We start from the raw sequence: 17,165 nt of genomic DNA on the forward strand, positions 1-17,165 counted from the left end.
ACTTATTAGCAGGTGAGGTTTCCCTGGCAGCCCGTAGCTCTAAAGACTGCTCCGTGCTCGGCTGGGACAGATTTTCAAATGATCTGTGCATGCAGTGTGGCTTTTTGGCTTTTCTCTCCATGGGAGCAAATCTCCAGTCGTGGTGGCAAGTGCTGAGAAATCCAACTTAAACGTCTTCTCTAATTTTTTGCAGCAGAGTCAGACGATGAGCCCAAGAATCCTTATCCCGTTCCCTTGATAAAATTATGATAGTGTCTGTCCTTTTTCATTTAGTCATTCCTGCTACCGAGAATTAATTTTAGACTCTGCTGGCTTTTGTCAGATCTCAGGATATATTATCTATGGTTTATTTTATTTTATACTCATCTGGTCAGTAGCTGGAGTGTACAAAGTGGGGTCTCCTGGAACAACTTTATTGCTTCAGTCTCTTCCTTGAAGTAGTCTTTGACACAAGTATATTTTTTCCCTCATCTCTGACAGAAAGCAATTTCCTTTCTCCCCTGCACGTCCTTCAGGCTCTGGTGATTCACACCCCAAAGCATCCTGCAGAAAACCAACTTTGTTGACCCATTCTTGCTTCTGGGAGTGGCAAATGGTCCTCAACTGAAAAAACCCAACACAGCGCATCATCACTGATAGCAGCAGTGAAAAACACCACTTCCAAAATACATAATTTTCTCTCTTCTCGTAGGTGATATCAAAGCACTAATGGAAGATTGTTATGGTTTCTTTGCCTCTTGAAATGGTTCCTCACAGTGAGGAAATGGTCAAATTGGAAAGGGAAAAGCTGGGAAGCCGATGGGGCTTTGATAGCCGTAACTTTTACTTAGCTGGTTGTCTCGCTTGCAGCGTTACTGATATGTTATCAACCCAAAGCCGAGACGACTGATACGGCAAGGGAAAATTGTCATCTATTTTTCTCCTTTTTTTTTTTTTTTTAAGGGGATTGAGGAGTATCTTTTAATCTGAGCTGAACATACCTGTGTTTATATCTGAGGTCCATAATATTTTTTTTAAAAAAACAAAGTCTTATGTGTTTGCAAAGAAATTGTTGGCTTTAGTTGAAGTGTTGCTCAGCAGAAATGTTTAAGGCTTAACGTTGAAAGGGTTGGAAGGTTTGCCTCATTATCCTTCTTGCTTAGATTTTTAGTGGGCACAAGGCAGGAAATTCCTCTTGATTTAAATGAGAAATATCAAATATCTTCTGCTTATGAGAAGGGACCTTTGGAAGTTGTGTTGCAGACTGACACAGGACATCCAGAAAAGCAGTTGTTTGGTTTTTCAGGCTTCCTTTGTTTTTACTTTGTGTGTAGGCCGGAGGTTTGCAAATGCATATTTTACTTTCATGAGGGAGACTCAGATGATTTTATTTTCAAATACAGTTTCCATTGTCTGCATGGAAAAAGATTTGTTTTGGTGAGCAGAGTTTAAACATAGCACTATGGCAGATGCTTATAAAAATCAGTGCAAGTCAAACACTGATCTGCTTTTTCCTCAATCTTACTGGAAAATATGTCTTATGATTTCTCTTGCATCTCTCTAAACCTAGAGAATTACAAATGAGAGAACCATTTGCCCCCCAGAGCTTAATGTGCCACATATTGCTCAACCAACACTCAACTTCCCAAAGGGTGAGAGAAGAAATAGAGAATATAGAGCTATTGCTTCAGATAAAGAGGTTAGAATAACTTAGGATGATATAATTTTGTTTGTTTTGAATTACTTTTTAATCATAAAGCCTGGGAGGACTGCTCCACATACCAGTTTGTGGTCACAGTCAGTGTAAATCTGGAAGGAAGCCATTAGCTCGAGGAGGATAACTCTGGTATACATTCCTATTACTGAAAGCAGATGTGGGCTTACGGCTCAAGCCAAAATTTTGGAATATAAAAAATGATCTATCCTCAATTTTTCATTAGTTAGGAAGGATGGGATGAACCAATACTCCTGCTTTAGCACTGGGAGATGATTTTCGGGACTGACGTGTCTGTTGGCAATGTTAGTGCAGCTTAGGAGTGATCAGAAAATCAAACCTGGCGTCACCCGCTGCAGCCTGCATGCAGCCATATACCTGCTGCTATTCTGTGTGAGCAATGTACAGCTTCCTGGGGCTTTTGAGGGGTGGTTGGTGTGAGGACAGATGATAAAATGATTGCTTCACAATGACTTGGATAAACCTAGCTACACGCAGGCATAGGCAAGCTCACTGTGGTTGCCACTGCACCTATGTGCCGTGCCGCTCCCCAAAACCCAGTGTCCACAGCAGAGCATCACTCTGAGACACCCCTGGCTTCATGTGCAACGTCCCACGAGAAGGAGATGTTTAACTTACAAGCATGATGCTGGCCTGAGTTGTGACGTACAATAGTGTGTGATGTACTTAAGTCCCACCCATCAGTAAAATTATTATGTAGTCAAGATGGAAGTAAGCTTTTATTTGCAGGCCATCAAAGTTTTGGTAAATCTGTTTTTACAAAGTGATATGGTGCTGGAGGAATCCTTGTGCATCTGTGAATGGAGGAATGCTAAGCCCTGATTTTCTTTCTTTCAAGAAATAAAATTTCTCTAAGAAGGCAAATGCTCTATGTGGGTTTTAGTTCCTCACTTCCATTTGCGTTAGAGGGGGGGGGGAAATCACATCAGCACCACGCTCTTTGCTGGAATGAATCCTTCTGCTTGACTTGCAGAGATTTATAATAGAAATGCTGACAGACCCTTATTTATAATGGTGTGAACAAAGCTGTAGTAATGGGACTCGGAAGAGAAAGTGCTTAAACTTTGAGATGACTCAGTGTGGGAAATGGATACAGAGACTTTCCAGAGGACTGCGGGCAGAAAACTAAAAATGTAGTCCCTGGCATTGGTGCAGGATGTGTGCGTTGTCTAAATACACGTAGGAGGAGACCAGAAATCAATGGGCAATGCATGGACCTCGCTGAACAATTTGCACACCCACGTTGCAGTTTTATGCATTTGTTTGAGATACCCCCCAGATCCACTTCTGCCTCCCTCTCTGCCGACGGTTCGTGCCTCCGCAGTCACGACGGTGGGTCTGCTGCTGGGGAGGCTCCGTCCCCCATGGCCCGGTTCTGCTGGCTAAAAGGCAAGTGAGGATTTGTGGTGCAGGTGACTTTTGTCTACGTGTTATCCGCAAGTTTTGCCCTGGAGAGAAGCACTGAAATGTTTTGGCCCGGGGCAGTGTTCCTGAGGCTCCTTCATCTTCTTTACTCTGTTCAGCTGTAAATAAGGTATTGACATACCGAACTAAACAAAACCAGACCTTACAGAATTGTCGGTAACAGCTCTTCCTCTTGTCCAGTTTAACCTCAGAGTAGCAAAGCCAGAAAGAAATAAGAAATATATTTGTAAACTGCGGGGGGGCGGGGGGGGGGAGAGTGTGGGAGTAAGATGCACGTGGTCTGTAAACACTGCGATGCAGAGGGAGAACAGTGTGAGATGCATCCAAGCCCTCAGAGCTCTTTCTGGCAATGACCAGGACAGAGTGCTATGCAAGAAGGCCCAGACTTCACGTAATCAACAGGATAAACTGTGTTGTGCAGACAGAAACTCTGATGTTGGAAAAAGTTCCCAAGTGTGTTGATGCTCACGTATTACTTAAAACTTAATCATGAGAGGAACTGCTGGTCCATTGAGTGACCAGCTTAGTATACTATCCAGTGAAATACTTGTCACTATGCTGATTTGCTGTACCTTGAACGTGCTAGGGATGCAGGACTCGGTTGCTTTGGTACGGAAGGAGCAAGCCTCTGTTTTTCTCAGTGGAGCAATTTGCAAAGCCAAAATCCCTAAATTTGAGTGTCTCAGGCAAACGAGCCGAGCGGCAGCCCTGTGCCTCCGTGCTTTACCAGGCAGTGCAGTGCACGTGTGTGACCCACTGACACCCCGAGCCCGGGCTGTTGCATGCTTCTGAAAGCTGGAACTGGTTCAATTAGTTATTCCAAAGCCCGTATCTTGAATATGATTTATCGTATGGTTTAAAATGGACCCATCCATCATGATGAGCCTCAAATCCCCTTTCTGTTAGTGGTGAGGTACGTGAATACCCTGAGTCCAGGGAATCCTCCCAGTCCCCTGAGACTCTTCCCAAGGCTTTGTAAGGCACAGATTTTATTTTATTTTAAATCAAAAATAAGTGCTCTTAGTAAGGAGGATTCTGTTCTTTCGCTCCTGCGTTTTGGAGACATACCTGTTATTTGTTATGGACCTTTTGTCTGGGGAAGGTTTGCTCCTTAACAAGTATGGTTTCTGGCTAATCTTTGCTACTTCAGATTTTGTGGTAAGATCTTCTTTGGACAGAACTAGGTCGAGTATATTTCAATTGCCTTGTGTTCTTAAAATCAGTGTGTCAGAGAGTCCTAAATAACACATCGCCTTATTCATAAACAGCCTGAACAAATCAGGATTTGCAATATGTACCACTGAAGCACAGTTCAGCGTGTGACAGTGATGTGTTACTCTGAGCCACGAGCTTATCAAAGGGTTTCACTGCATGAACCACTGGCAGAAAGAAATACACTGAAGAATTATTTGAGCCTCATTTATTTAATGAGTCTACAGTAAAAATGAAAACTCCAAACTTGCAATGGTTTAAAAGCAAATTGCATTGCAGACTTTTCAAATATGTAGAAATGCAAAGCTTTTCATTGGGCAGAAATAAATTCTGCTATTACTTCGTATATTACAGCCTGTATAAATTGCAGCATCATAAAGTGTGTGAAATTGCTGGGGGACTTCTGTGAGCCATGGGGGTGGTGATTTCTGATGTGCATGTCTGGGAGCAGAATCCCACATATAATACCTGGGGTTTGATCCTGTAAAGGAGAATTTAAAAGATTAACAGTGTTTCAAATACTGATAATCGTGAAGAAAGAAAATGAGCAATATTTTAGTTGTTGGTCTTGCTCTCTCCTACCCTAGCTAATAAAAAGCCAATTTTTCTGGCTTCTGCCCTTCATGTGGTCTGAAGTTCTGGGTCCCAGCGTGCTGTAGGGAGCAGTCTCTGAGCTGGGAGTCAGGGGACTAATTTTTTCTTGGTTTTACTTTAGCAATGACCTGTTATTTGACCCTGGGCAATTTGCTTTCCTCACAGCTATACAGTACTGCTGTTTAGATTTTCCATATCCTAGGGGTTAAGGTTTAAGAGTTGTTTCTTAGCAGAAAGAATCTTCAGTTTCAACTGGATTTTATAAAAGCTACTTATGAAAAGTAATATTTTTAACCAACCACTCTTCTGTTTTAGAATGTTTCAGTGCATCTTGTTTCCACCCATGTATTGCCCTAGCTACTGCTGAGATGTAACCTTAGATGAGTTACCTATAGATGCATGTATATCTATAGGTTATTTATAATTATTGATCCTTATAGCAATAGCTCAGTACTTTCATCACCCTCATGTCTGTTGTGGCATGCATTTACTATTGAAAATACAATTTTGGTGCTGCAAAACCTTATCACATAGGGAAAATTGACTGCATGTGGGCTGATTGGGGGAGCAGTGAGATTGTGGTGTTTAGATTCTAACTGAATCTGGTTGATATCTGGAAGTAACCAAAAATTAACAGCACTACAGTGTTAATTTAAACCACATCTCCCTGTTGCTATTGTTGCGGTTCTCCATCAGTATCTGACTTCATGGTAGTCACCAGTCTGAATCGTGCCTTTGCTGGCCCTCTCTGCAGAGAGGCCAGGGGAGGTAATGGGGACCAATTTCCAGCTATGCTTCTCAAAAGCAGATTGCAGCTCATCTCAAACTGAGAAAATGGTGTCAGCTCCCTCCAGCACAGTTTCATTCCCATTTTGCTTTCCTTCTCTGTCTCCGCAGCTGTGGAGTCGCTGCATTCCTTGAACGACCAGATCTCCCATTTTATTGTCAACAAGTCAAAAACACTGGATGAAGATGAAGATGCCTTTTTGCCCAGCGAGAAGGAATCTCTGAAAAATGCCATGATGCTGATGAGGCACCTCCTAATGGATGCACAGGTAGGAAATGGAAATCAATAAACTCCCACCTGTTAGGAAACGAGGAAGGCACATCGCACAGATCAGAGGCATTTTTACAGGTGGTTTTAGCAGCGGAAAACATTAGTCCCTGACACTTGTTTAAAACTGACTTTGGCTTCTGAAATCTGCAGCTGCGGGGAAGGGCATCTCAGTGCACGGAGTTGCAGCTTCTGATGGGCCTGGATCTCACATTTAGGGATGAAAATTGCTCTGAAGTTTCAGGAGAAAATGGAGCAATACCCAGCATCAGTCCTAGCAAAAGAAAATAATTTTGCTGCTAAGCATCTGTGCCGAATGCCAGTTTTAGAAGTGCCAGACACATAACTGAGCTGTTGGTTTAGCCATTCTCTAAAATGCCGCTTAGACGTCATAAAATGATGTGCAGATGTTTCTTTGTGCCTTTGCTGCTTTGACATAAAATCTCTCACGCTGTAGGTTTACTGTGTTAGTGTGCTTCCTCCATCCTATAAAAAAGCCCTTTGAAATAGTCAGTATATTTATTTTTTTATATTCCCTTTTGGTCTTTATTTGTAAAGCCTGGATGGAAAACAACAGCTTGTATTGGAAAGGTGTTTTGAAAACAAGGTGGTCTCCTCTCCCTTCTCCTCTGGTAAGCCCTAAAATCTGGCCAAGCAGGTCTGAGACTGTCCCGAGCACTTCAGAGCTCTCCAGGGGTGGGGATTGCACAGCCCCTGCTCCACGCTTTGCCTGCTCTCATGGGGGATTTTTTTTGTTTTTCTGAATATCTTATTGGTAATTCCCATATTGCAGCTTGTGCCCATCACCTCTTGTTAGAAGCCTAACAAGAAAATAAAAGAGGAAGGAATTATTCCTGTAAGGATTAGCAAAATAATCTTCTTCAGGGTTTTTCCTGACTGCTATCCCACACTAACCCTGGGTTGCCATTGCAAGTACCAACACGGGTTGGTGCCAATAGTGTTACTGCAATTACCCAGCGCTCCGTTAACCGACTGGTCATTCCCCAGGGCCCAGGTTCCTGTGACTTGCTGCCAGCATTTTACAAGTGCCTAAATGGAGAATGTAAACAAAGCAAGCTATACATTTTCATGTGTAATTCCCATATTCTCCCATGTGGAGTCTGGTAGTTATCTTATCTGCTCCTCTCACTTTCAAAGCCTTTGGTCCTAATTACTTTGGCTAGTAGGGATCTTGTTGCATGTGAGAAGTGGCCTGGGAATCCCTGCTATTAGTGACATACGTATTTTAACATTGGATATTTTTGCACGGGGAGTCTATACAGGCTTTGGAGGCTGAGGAGTACACAGTGAGCAAACCATTCCAGCTGTGCTCAGCATTTTGCTTCTATGAGTATGGTGTTCATGTCACTTTGTACATCTTTAGCCAAGTTGACTCCGTTTACCCCAAACCAGTGGATGGAACACTGCTGCAAAGTCATGGAGAACATGGAGGGTTAGATTGTGCATTTGGATCTGCTCCCATAGCCTGTGCTGCAGGTGGGGATACCTTTGGGGAGTCAGACTTGAGCATAGGCAGATGCTTACAGGCATCTGCATGTTGCAGATTAAAATAAATATGGGGCAAAAAGGTACCTATTAATAATCCTGTGTGCAGGAATTATTTTTTTAGCACCTGAGAATTGCTTTACTACTTATCAGTTGTCCTGAATGCATATTAAGTGGTGCCTGTGATAGAGTGACTGATTAAGGAAATGCTAATAACAATGGGGAAATGTCAAGTGCTCCTGCATTCTCATGATGTGCCTGGATCTCTTCCCAGAAAGGACAGGACAGTTTTTTGCCTGGGATTTTCAGGTTGGAAGGATGACAAGGTAGAAAGTGGTAGTGGTGAGTAAAAGGATGGAACTAAACAGGTGACAACATCAAGTACAAAAAACCCCCAATAAAATAAATCCTCTGAGGAATGAAAGAAACATGAGGCTGGCAGCAAGCTACCTAAACAGGAATATCACTGCCAGTGTGTGCATATAAAGTACGTACTAACCCTGACTGCAGAGTGCCCTATGGCTCTAATTACACAGGAGGAAAAAATATCACCAATGCAATTATTTCCTTTTCCTTACCTGATCTAATTTCTTTCCAGCTAGTGTTTTTTATGGGAAGATAGAGCCCTGCAGCTCTAAATAATATTGATTGTGTGAGGCTCTGTACAAAGATAAGCTGAAATCCAGTGCTTGGCCCTTTTACTCTTTTTCTTCCTCTCTTGGCATGGGCCTGATTTTGGCTGGTAGATAATTTGAGGAGAGAACATCCAGCTTGAAATTTTGGGTAGAAATTAGCTGGGCTGCTAACACACCAGAAGCGACTGATCAGAGGGGACGCTTAATGGGCATTTGTCTGTTCTCTGATACTATTAATCTACTTCAGAAACACAGTCTGTGAGGATGATGTCTCATGCCTGCTGCCTTTCTGGTGTGGGGAGAAATTGTACAAATTTTAGTAACTCTGCCTGGACACCAGCAGGCCAGGAGTTGTGGCTGAAGCAAAGGCTTCAGATCCACCATTGATCTAACTTTGATCTCAAGTAATTTTTTTGGCTTGAGATGAATCATGAAACCAATCAAACATAGTTTTTCACTTTGGAAGACGCTGTGAGCATTTTTAGACCAGGCTGTGCTGGGGAACCATGTGCCTGTGAAGGGGCAGGTCCCCACTCTCAGCAGTGTAGCACTGAGGGGATAAAATAACAAGGATGCTGATCAGCGTGGAGAAGAGGAACCACAGCACAGAGGCACTGGGGGAATTTGTTCAGGGTTTCACAGCTGTATCTTCTGATAATCAGAATGTGGACTCCATGCTCCTGAGTGTCAGCCCAGTCCCTTCATTAGACGATATTTATTTCTCCTTGGCTTCTTGGAAGAACCTCTTTCCCCCATCTGTTTGGTCAATTTACTCTACTTTTTGCTGGTATTCATGCATCAGTTTTTGCAGTAGTGGTATATAAGCAACTGTGACAGTAGTGGCTGTGGCTTTGTAGGAGAAATTTGCCTTGCTGGAGGTCACTTGTTGGTAAACACAGAATAGACAAACAGCTGTATAATGGGGGGAAAAAAATTCATCTCATCTCCTATATGTGATAGGGCTTTCTCTGTGAAGAATGTGGCATTACCTTGCATATTTTGCACTTCTCCTGCCTACAGAAATGTCATTAATGTCAACTGAAGTAGCGTTGGCAGGATGAGCGTGAACACGGTGCCAGGAGCTGCAGTGCGGGCTGGCCAAGAGGTGGCTGCTGATATGTCAGCCCCGTCAGCGGTATTAAACTCCGTGCAGGGATAGGTAATAAACTGTGTCGAGTCTCTCAGCAATAGGCTGTCAGCTCAAATTCTGCCCAGGGAAGACAGTGATTTAATGAAAGTCATTACAATCTGCAGGGATCTCTTGACCCCGGTGGTCTCCATCCATTACGCACCCCGGGTAGGATTTCCTCATCACAAAAATACCCCGTTGGAGGGATTGCTCGCTGACCCGCAGCTGGCAGAGCTCTGGAAAGGGAGCTTTACCCTCCCTCCAAGTGAGGGTTGGAGCTTTGCATCCAGATTGCTCATTTCTCATCTTTGTTTCGGGTCTGCAGCAGCTTCCAGACGTCAGTCTGGAGGTATAAAGGCATCACGTTCCCCTGAACAGTGCTTAGCAAGTCATCGTCTGCATAGCTGCCCTGAAAGTGGGGAGAAATCCAAGAGGAAGTTGAAATAGTGTTATATGAACTAAAAGGTGTACTTAGATAATGCGGGTGCGTAAAAGCAGATGGAAAGAAAGGGTGCATTTATTCTATATGACATGTTCCATCCTCCACATAGTATAGGAATGAATAAACAATTTTATTTCTGCCAGACAGCCCCGTGCAAGATGCTATCACAGGGATACGGCAGCCTATGATAGATTGTCATTGTTGTCAATCATTTCTGACAGTCCTATTATGCTCGAAAAGGATGTTTGCTCTGTGCATGTTGTTTTATAATCCTCAGAGGTGGAATTTTATAGCCTAACAGTGTTTTTTCCTCAGACGTTTCCCTAAGCAGGATTTATTGCTTCTGAGACACACGTGATGTGAATCCATTATACCTTCAAACTTTAAATCTCCCCCCAGCTTTGCCTAAAGTACTTTTTGTTTTGTTTTGTTTTACTTGACTTTCTGTTTCTGATTGCTATTGTGAGAGCCTTAACCGGCATGGAGCAGAAGGTACATAACATCTAAGGGCTGAGTCATATGCATCAGATCTAATCTAGCACTTCACTGAAGCAATTTGTCTAATGAGTTGAAAAGGTGCATCCAGGCACTAGCATCAGCCTTAGACGTAGGGTAATATTCTCTCTTATGTGAAAGAACACATGTAATTTTTCTGGATGCCTGACCTTGAAAGTCAAGCTTTCAGGAAGTTCAGTACCTTTAGTTACTTCATAAAGTGTTTAATTGACTTCAAGTGCATTTTGAGTTCTTTGGGAGAAATACCATCTTTTCATTCAGTTCCTTTCCCAACAGTGTTATGATTATTGTTGGGAACCTCTTAAGTGTTGTTATAGAAGGCATGAGTAGACATAGAGACAAGCTTTTGGTTTGGACTGGACTTTTCCACAAATGATGACTTAAGAACAAGGATAGCTTAGTAACCTTGTGGGGCACCTGGCTTAAATTTAATTGGATTTCAGTTGTTGACTAGGCATGAGAGTGTGAGGATGTAGAGATACTCAGTTGGTTCTCTGCTGAGGGATTTGTTTCTTTCTTAGGTAAAGACAGAAAAGAATCCTGGTGGTACTTTTAGCCTAAGTTGTTAACAAAATAGTATGGTCATTGCCCAAAAATCATAGGGGAAAGAACCCTTGCATTTACATTTAGAAATATTTTCCTTAAAATTCTGGTGTTCTAGCACTCTGAATAAAATGGCTCCAGCTCTCATTAACTAGTGGGAAGTTGATACCAGTTTGGGTAGAGGATTTTTCCCTGTTTTTCTTTGGAAGATATGTGAGTATTTGAGTTGTCACCGTCATGAGCCCTTTAAGTTTTACGCTGGGATCCTGTAAATAAATCATTTAAAGTAAGAGTTTTTGAAAAAAGGGAAAACCTACTTGGCATGTCTTACTTTTAGCCATTCAACATCCCACCAGCTGTTTAGCTTTGTTTTTTTATGTTAGCCTCCATTCCTTTTCTCACCCAGAAAAAAAAAATCTTTCTTGAACTCTTTTAGATTGCAATCTTTTCTTCAGTAGTCTCTGTTGACTTTCGAAGGCAGGCTCTTACTGAGACGGCTGTGAGAATAGCTGCAGAACTAGTAGCAGAGTAGTGCTATTTCATCAACTGACCTTTAAAAATAATTTTTATTTTCTGCGGAGGTCTGTTGTACAAAACCAACCGTGTTGCAATATTTTGCTTGCTAGTTAAACACCACCATCTGCTCTTCAGACTTTTAGCAGACTGAGCTTCAGGAGCAAAACCCCAGGACTTTATTTTCACACGAGTGGGTCATGCTAGTATCAACAGGAAGAAAAGGGAAGGGAGGATTTGCTCTTTGTTTCAATAAACCTACATTATTTGAGTTCTGAAAGCATCCTCACCACACTGATGTGTTTCGAAGGATGCAGAAATAGGTATAATGCTAATTCTCTTGTTATGGAGTATTATCAAAATGCAATTGTAAATTGGTGTTCATGTATGTCAGTGTTTGCATGTTGTAAGCTGGACTGGCTTGGAAAAAAGCTTCAGTTAAAATCAGGATGTATTTAGGGGAAAGCCTGAAAAACAAGCTTGCTGCTCTGCACATTGTATTTTTTTACATTAATCTTGCCATCCCATTTCCGTAAGAAGAAATCTTAGCCACTTCCAAGCCAGCAGCACATCTAATGATCCCTCTAGGTCTAGCCTGAAAGGGAGCACAAAAGGCTCTCGCTTCTGTAGAAGGAGAAGATAAAACAAAGAACCTAGCAAGCTTTGTCAAGGACCGTGTTGTGTCTAATGACACCATTAGCATGTGTTACACAAGCCCGGTTTGCGGCGCCTGTCCCTAAACATGTACCTGACAACCCGCTGCCTCGCTTCGTGGTCGGGGAGAGGAAGAATTGATTTGTGGACTGCCCCTATTAATTCAATTTATTTGGAGAATGATGTGCTGTATAATGAGAGGAGATCAAAGATACGCTTAAAATAAGTGTGCTGTAACGTGCACACTGCTGTCTTTACCAGCACAGCTCTGCGTATCATTAGTCACCCACAAATGGTGAGGCCTTGTAGGAGCTGTGAACCTCTTGTATGTTATACCTTGGCCTCGCTCATTATTCATCACCTGGTTTTAGCCACCTGTAATTTATTAAATAAATGGGGGGTTTCAGGCTGACATTCTCTGTCCTTCCTTTTTAGTGTAAGGGAGAGACTTTCTGAAATGTGTGATGCCATTTAGTCTGTATTGAGTTAAGTGACAGAGAAAATTTCCTTACTTCGTATAAATAGAGGAAAAGACGGAGTTTGCGCAACCTCTGATGCATGACTGAAGAGGCCAAAAGCCCTGTATGGTTTAAACCAATCTATCTCGGGTGTCTGCTGCCAGTGTAGGAACCAGATTTGAAGATAGCTTTTCTCTGAGTATTTAAGTTTAATTTATTTCCAGATATTTAAATCTGGAAAATTTGCCTTGCAAAAAATCCGTGCTGATCTGATACTCTAGGCAAGGTGGCCATGGCTGATTCAGGGTCTGCTTTAGCCTATTCTTGTTGTAATTCCAACTCTTGACCCATCCATCCTTCACCCCACGTCCCACACCAGAGTGGCTTCATGGCACCAGCGGGGCTCTCAGCATGTAGGTGGCATGGGAGGAGCAGGTTTGTCCAGTGTTTTCCTCTGTCAGACACCAATACATGTGATCAGCCTGGTGCTTGGATCCCAAGTAAGAATAGTTGTCGCTGTACAATTTTCAGTGTTACTGCTTGGTAGGGTTGTCATCTGAGGGTCACCGTGGTCATTTAGCTACAGCTGTACCCTGACCGGCCTCTGGTCCTGTCCTCCCCTGGGACTGGAAAGAAAAAGATATCTTGAATGTGTTAAGTCCTTATCCGTACAGAACATGACTCTCAGCATCACGAAGAGAATCTAAATTCAGCTGGCTCCTCATGCGTGGATGCTTGTTGCTGAGGCTCTTGCCGTCCCTCCATCGCAGGACTGTGTCTCAATTTGCTCCTTGCCCGCGCGGTGCAGTGTGTGTCGCAGTTCTTGATGCGTTTTGCTTGGTTGCTGCGGAGCTGTGTAGGGGCAGTGGAAAAAAGCAATTTCCAAGGCAAGGAGGAGACCGTCACTGTATTGCAGGGCTGAGCGTTGGGATGCGGGGGGGAGCTCAGCTTAAATGATCTGATTCTGGAAATGAAGGAGGGGACAGAAAACTCAGTCATGGTGGGGGATGAACCTGAGCTGGGACCATGCAAAGGATGGATTCTCTCATCTACCATCACTGCAACAAAATATTTCTATCACTAAGTAATGGTACTGAAAAACAACATTACATTTTCCTCCACCCAAGTCCTGTCAGACCAGAGCTGATGGTAATGTATTGGGTACAAGATGGCTCAGCACAGCGACATCGGGTTCGTTCTGGTTTCATTCTCCCTCTTTCTTATTTTGCTCTCCTTTGTACTGGAAAATGCTCATTATCCTGAGTTAGGTTTGATATTGCTGGGTTGAAAGCTTAGAAACGCTTTCAATGTTTGCAACCCTGCAAGAGTAGAAGACTCCAAAAAAAAAATTATCATAGCATAACTTCATGTTTAAAGGGTGCAGGAGTGAGATTCTCGACAGGTCTGTTGTTCATTTAATTGCTTATAAATTAGTATTGACTTTTATGTTTTCATTATGGTATGGAGGTCAGCAAGAGAATGGTCGTGCCAGAGGAGAGGTGGAAGTTGGATGTTGTATAGCAGCAACTCAGCACTGTGCTTCTGAGAGGAAGAAATATATGTGTGTATATATAAGGGGGTATAGCACCTGAGAAAACAAGATAGACACCTTTGCTTTAAGCCAGAGGGGAACCAAGACTGATTAAAAGAGAAAATGCATAAAGAAACTGAGATCTCTGCAGGCAGATCTCTGGAGCTATAGTAGATACTGCAAACCGAGCTTATACCTAGATAATTCCAAAATTCCAATTTCTGTGACTGCTTCACAGAAATTGCCCTTGCACCTCTGAGCAGGTGGTCTAGGATGGAGCGTTTCAAATGCAGAGTCCTGTTGAATGCCAAAGAAAAGAAGATGACAATTTTGTGTCACTTAAAACGTGATGTATATTCATGAGGGGGGGATTGTGTGTGTGTAAAAGCTCTGCAAGCTTTAATTGGAGTTCATGAGAGATAAACGAAAAGTGTCTTCATAAATGTAGAAGAAGCAATTATGGGAGACCAGAGTGTATCTGCTATCGCAGCGGTTTATCAGCAATGCAGATTTTCAGTTAATAAGAAGACCCCAGTTGTGCAGCCAACAAATGAAACCAAACCTCGGTTGGCTTCACTCTGTGCTCGGGAAGCGTCTTCTGCACGAGTCGAGGACATGAAGACTCAGGAAAACGTGTTTTATTCCCTCCAAATGCTCAATATGTTTTCTTCTGCCTGGAGAGTCTCTTGCTCCATTTCTAGTTAACAAACAAGCAAAAAAACCCTGCTAAGCCCCCAAAGCAAGCTACATCAATACCGTGCCGCCGTAATAAGTCACCGGGAAGCCCGAGAGCTCCATCACGAAGCAATTACTTCTCCTGAGTCAGCTGCAAACTTTCCCTCCAACCTGTAAGCTCAGGGGTCATCAAAGTTGAGCCCAGCTGGGAGGTGCGAGCCAGCCAAGCTTTACATTTGTATTTTTGTCTCGAAAAGACTAATAAATATTTAATGGTTCTGCGAGATAGAGCGGGCGTTTGTGTTCTTTCCCTATATATCAACAGTTGCTTTAAGCGCTTGCTTGATAAAAATTAAGCTCTTTCTCTGAATTCATGCCTCGGATGCTGGATAGGGAGCTAATTTTGCAAGCAAAAGCTGTCTTGTTTTTGAAAGCAAATTCAAATGGAAGAGCTGGTTTTTGAAAGAGACTGCTGGTCTGCTATTCCTGCTGAAAAGAGGCAAAAATAATCAAAACAGCCATGCAAGTTAACCCTGGCAACAGATCTTGTCCAGGTGTTGTAATCCTTTATACTTTAACTCCTTCTAGGCCGTAGGCTAAGCTTTCGAGTGAAAGCATCCATGTTAAATAAGCTCTGTCTGATTTCATTTCCACAGAGCTTTGGCAACTGTAGATTTTCTCAGGACGCAAATTTTCCGAGCAAGTAGATGGATTCACTGGTTGCAAGATCCCGTCATCACTTAAGATCTGCTGTCCCTATTGGGAAAAGGTGTCTTTTATCTGTGGTGTAAATTTAAGGATGTAATTTAATTCCCATCTTCCTCATTTATCTGTGAGTTGGCAATAATATTTGCCTACTTCACAGTGATCGTGTGAGGCTCTTCATTAATTAATGTGTAAAAGCTTTGAGATCCTTAGGATGAAAATTGCTTTAAAAGATGCTGTTAATAATAAATATCAAGTAATGCACCTTGGTACCTCTTAGCAATAATTGGTGCTATCGTTTCTGCCCAACTCTTCTATGAATTAAAAGGCTTTGAGTAGGACTGGAACCACGAATGGGATTGGGACCAATTAACATGTAATCATATGTCAGTTTTTATATCCTTGACTCTCCTGTCATGGGACTCTCGGGAAAATCTCCATGGATTTTAATGGTGCAGTGTCAGAATTCAGCCCCAGACATGTTTGTGTGATAATTGCTGGATAGTCTGTGTTCTGGTAACTTGGTTGCTTAGTGATTAAGCTAAAAGCAAAAGTATGCTAGTTTAATATTAACATAAATGGAATTAGCCACTCTTTCTGTGAGTTAAATGTTACACGAAAATTTTCATTATAAGCAAACCACGATTTTTTTTCTTTTGATATTTGAATTTAATTAACTATTTTGTTGAAATGCTGGTAGTTTTTGACCTGCTCTTTGCACTTAACCTCTACTCTGGCATGTAGAGGATGGCTCTTATGGAAAATCCAATAATTTGCTGATCAGTCACCCAGCTCAAACTTTTATTAGATTTCAAGCATGCAGCACTTACTCTCCTAAACGTTGAGGCTCTGAATATGTATCCCATGTAAATAAAGAAATTACCTGATCTATCAAAGATATCAACATTATTTCTATGGAAGGGGAAAGCACTGAACCCTGGAATGACATGTAGGTTGGAGCCAGGAGAAAGGACGGAGTGAATTAAAACCAACTTAATGCATAAGAGAGTTGGTGCTCAGTAAAATGCAAATTTACAGCAAAGCGTTTCCCCCTTATCAGCAGCCCTGGCAACCCCTCTTATTCGTTGCCGAGTAGGAATTGTGCTGCACAAAGCGCACTGTGAACATTACTGGTGCCACATGGGGGAGATGTTGAAGAAGAGCTGGATCGCTCCACTCCAGCACACTGACTTCCCAGGGCAGAGCAGCCCGAGGTGTTTAGGAACCTAATTCCTTTGAAATTTTCCCCCCATATCATAAGCATTTCAATATCTCCTATACAAGGGGTCTGTGGCAAGCCATCTGAAAAATCATCCCTCTCGGCTCGAGAGTGCGTGCAACATCTTCCACTTACTGAAGGTAAGCAAGACCACGAGGTGATCAAGCAAGGTAAAATAATGAGTGGTGGAGTCAGAGGGCTCAATCTCTTCACGCTGACGCAGTGCCTTAGTTTAGCATCACTGCAGCTCTCATGCTTCTGTCTGGCAAGCGGTGCTTTGGAAGGGAGGGGTTGGAGGAGCAGAGGGAGGCTGCCTGGCCTGTGGAGCACTTAGCAGCATTTCTTGCTGCTGTTTCCTAATAGGCAACAAGTAACAATAGGCCCATACAAGTGACTTGTGATTTACGCAGGCCCACTGGCCATCTTCCTTGTTTCTTCTTAAAATAATCCTTTTCACACCACCTGTGAATTAGTGGTTAATGCTTATTTATACATGAGAAATCTCCACAGAAATGTCCATAGGGAAAGAGAATATATGTACTACGTGAAAGCCAAAAAAATAAGGTTTTCTTTTTGAATACCTTTCCAATATCCATGTTTTTCTGCAATGGTTTAAAAAGACATTTGCTCTAGGACTCTG

The 17,165-nt window shown here is 42.5% G+C and overlaps 1 protein-coding gene across 1 annotated transcript in view; it reads left to right on the plus strand.

The window, feature by feature from the left end:
* KAZN (kazrin, periplakin interacting protein) overlaps positions 1-17,165 on the plus strand; it is a 227,778-nt gene that overhangs the window by 52,754 nt on the left and 157,859 nt on the right. The window contains exon 2 of the mRNA XM_074893082.1: positions 5,843-6,000. Coding sequence (XP_074749183.1) covers positions 5,843-6,000 — 158 coding nt within the window. The remainder of the gene's footprint in view (positions 1-5,842; positions 6,001-17,165) is intronic.

Source organism: Strix uralensis, chromosome 23, assembly GCF_047716275.1.
Source record: "Strix uralensis isolate ZFMK-TIS-50842 chromosome 23, bStrUra1, whole genome shotgun sequence".
Lineage (NCBI taxonomy): Eukaryota > Metazoa > Chordata > Aves > Strigiformes > Strigidae > Strix > Strix uralensis.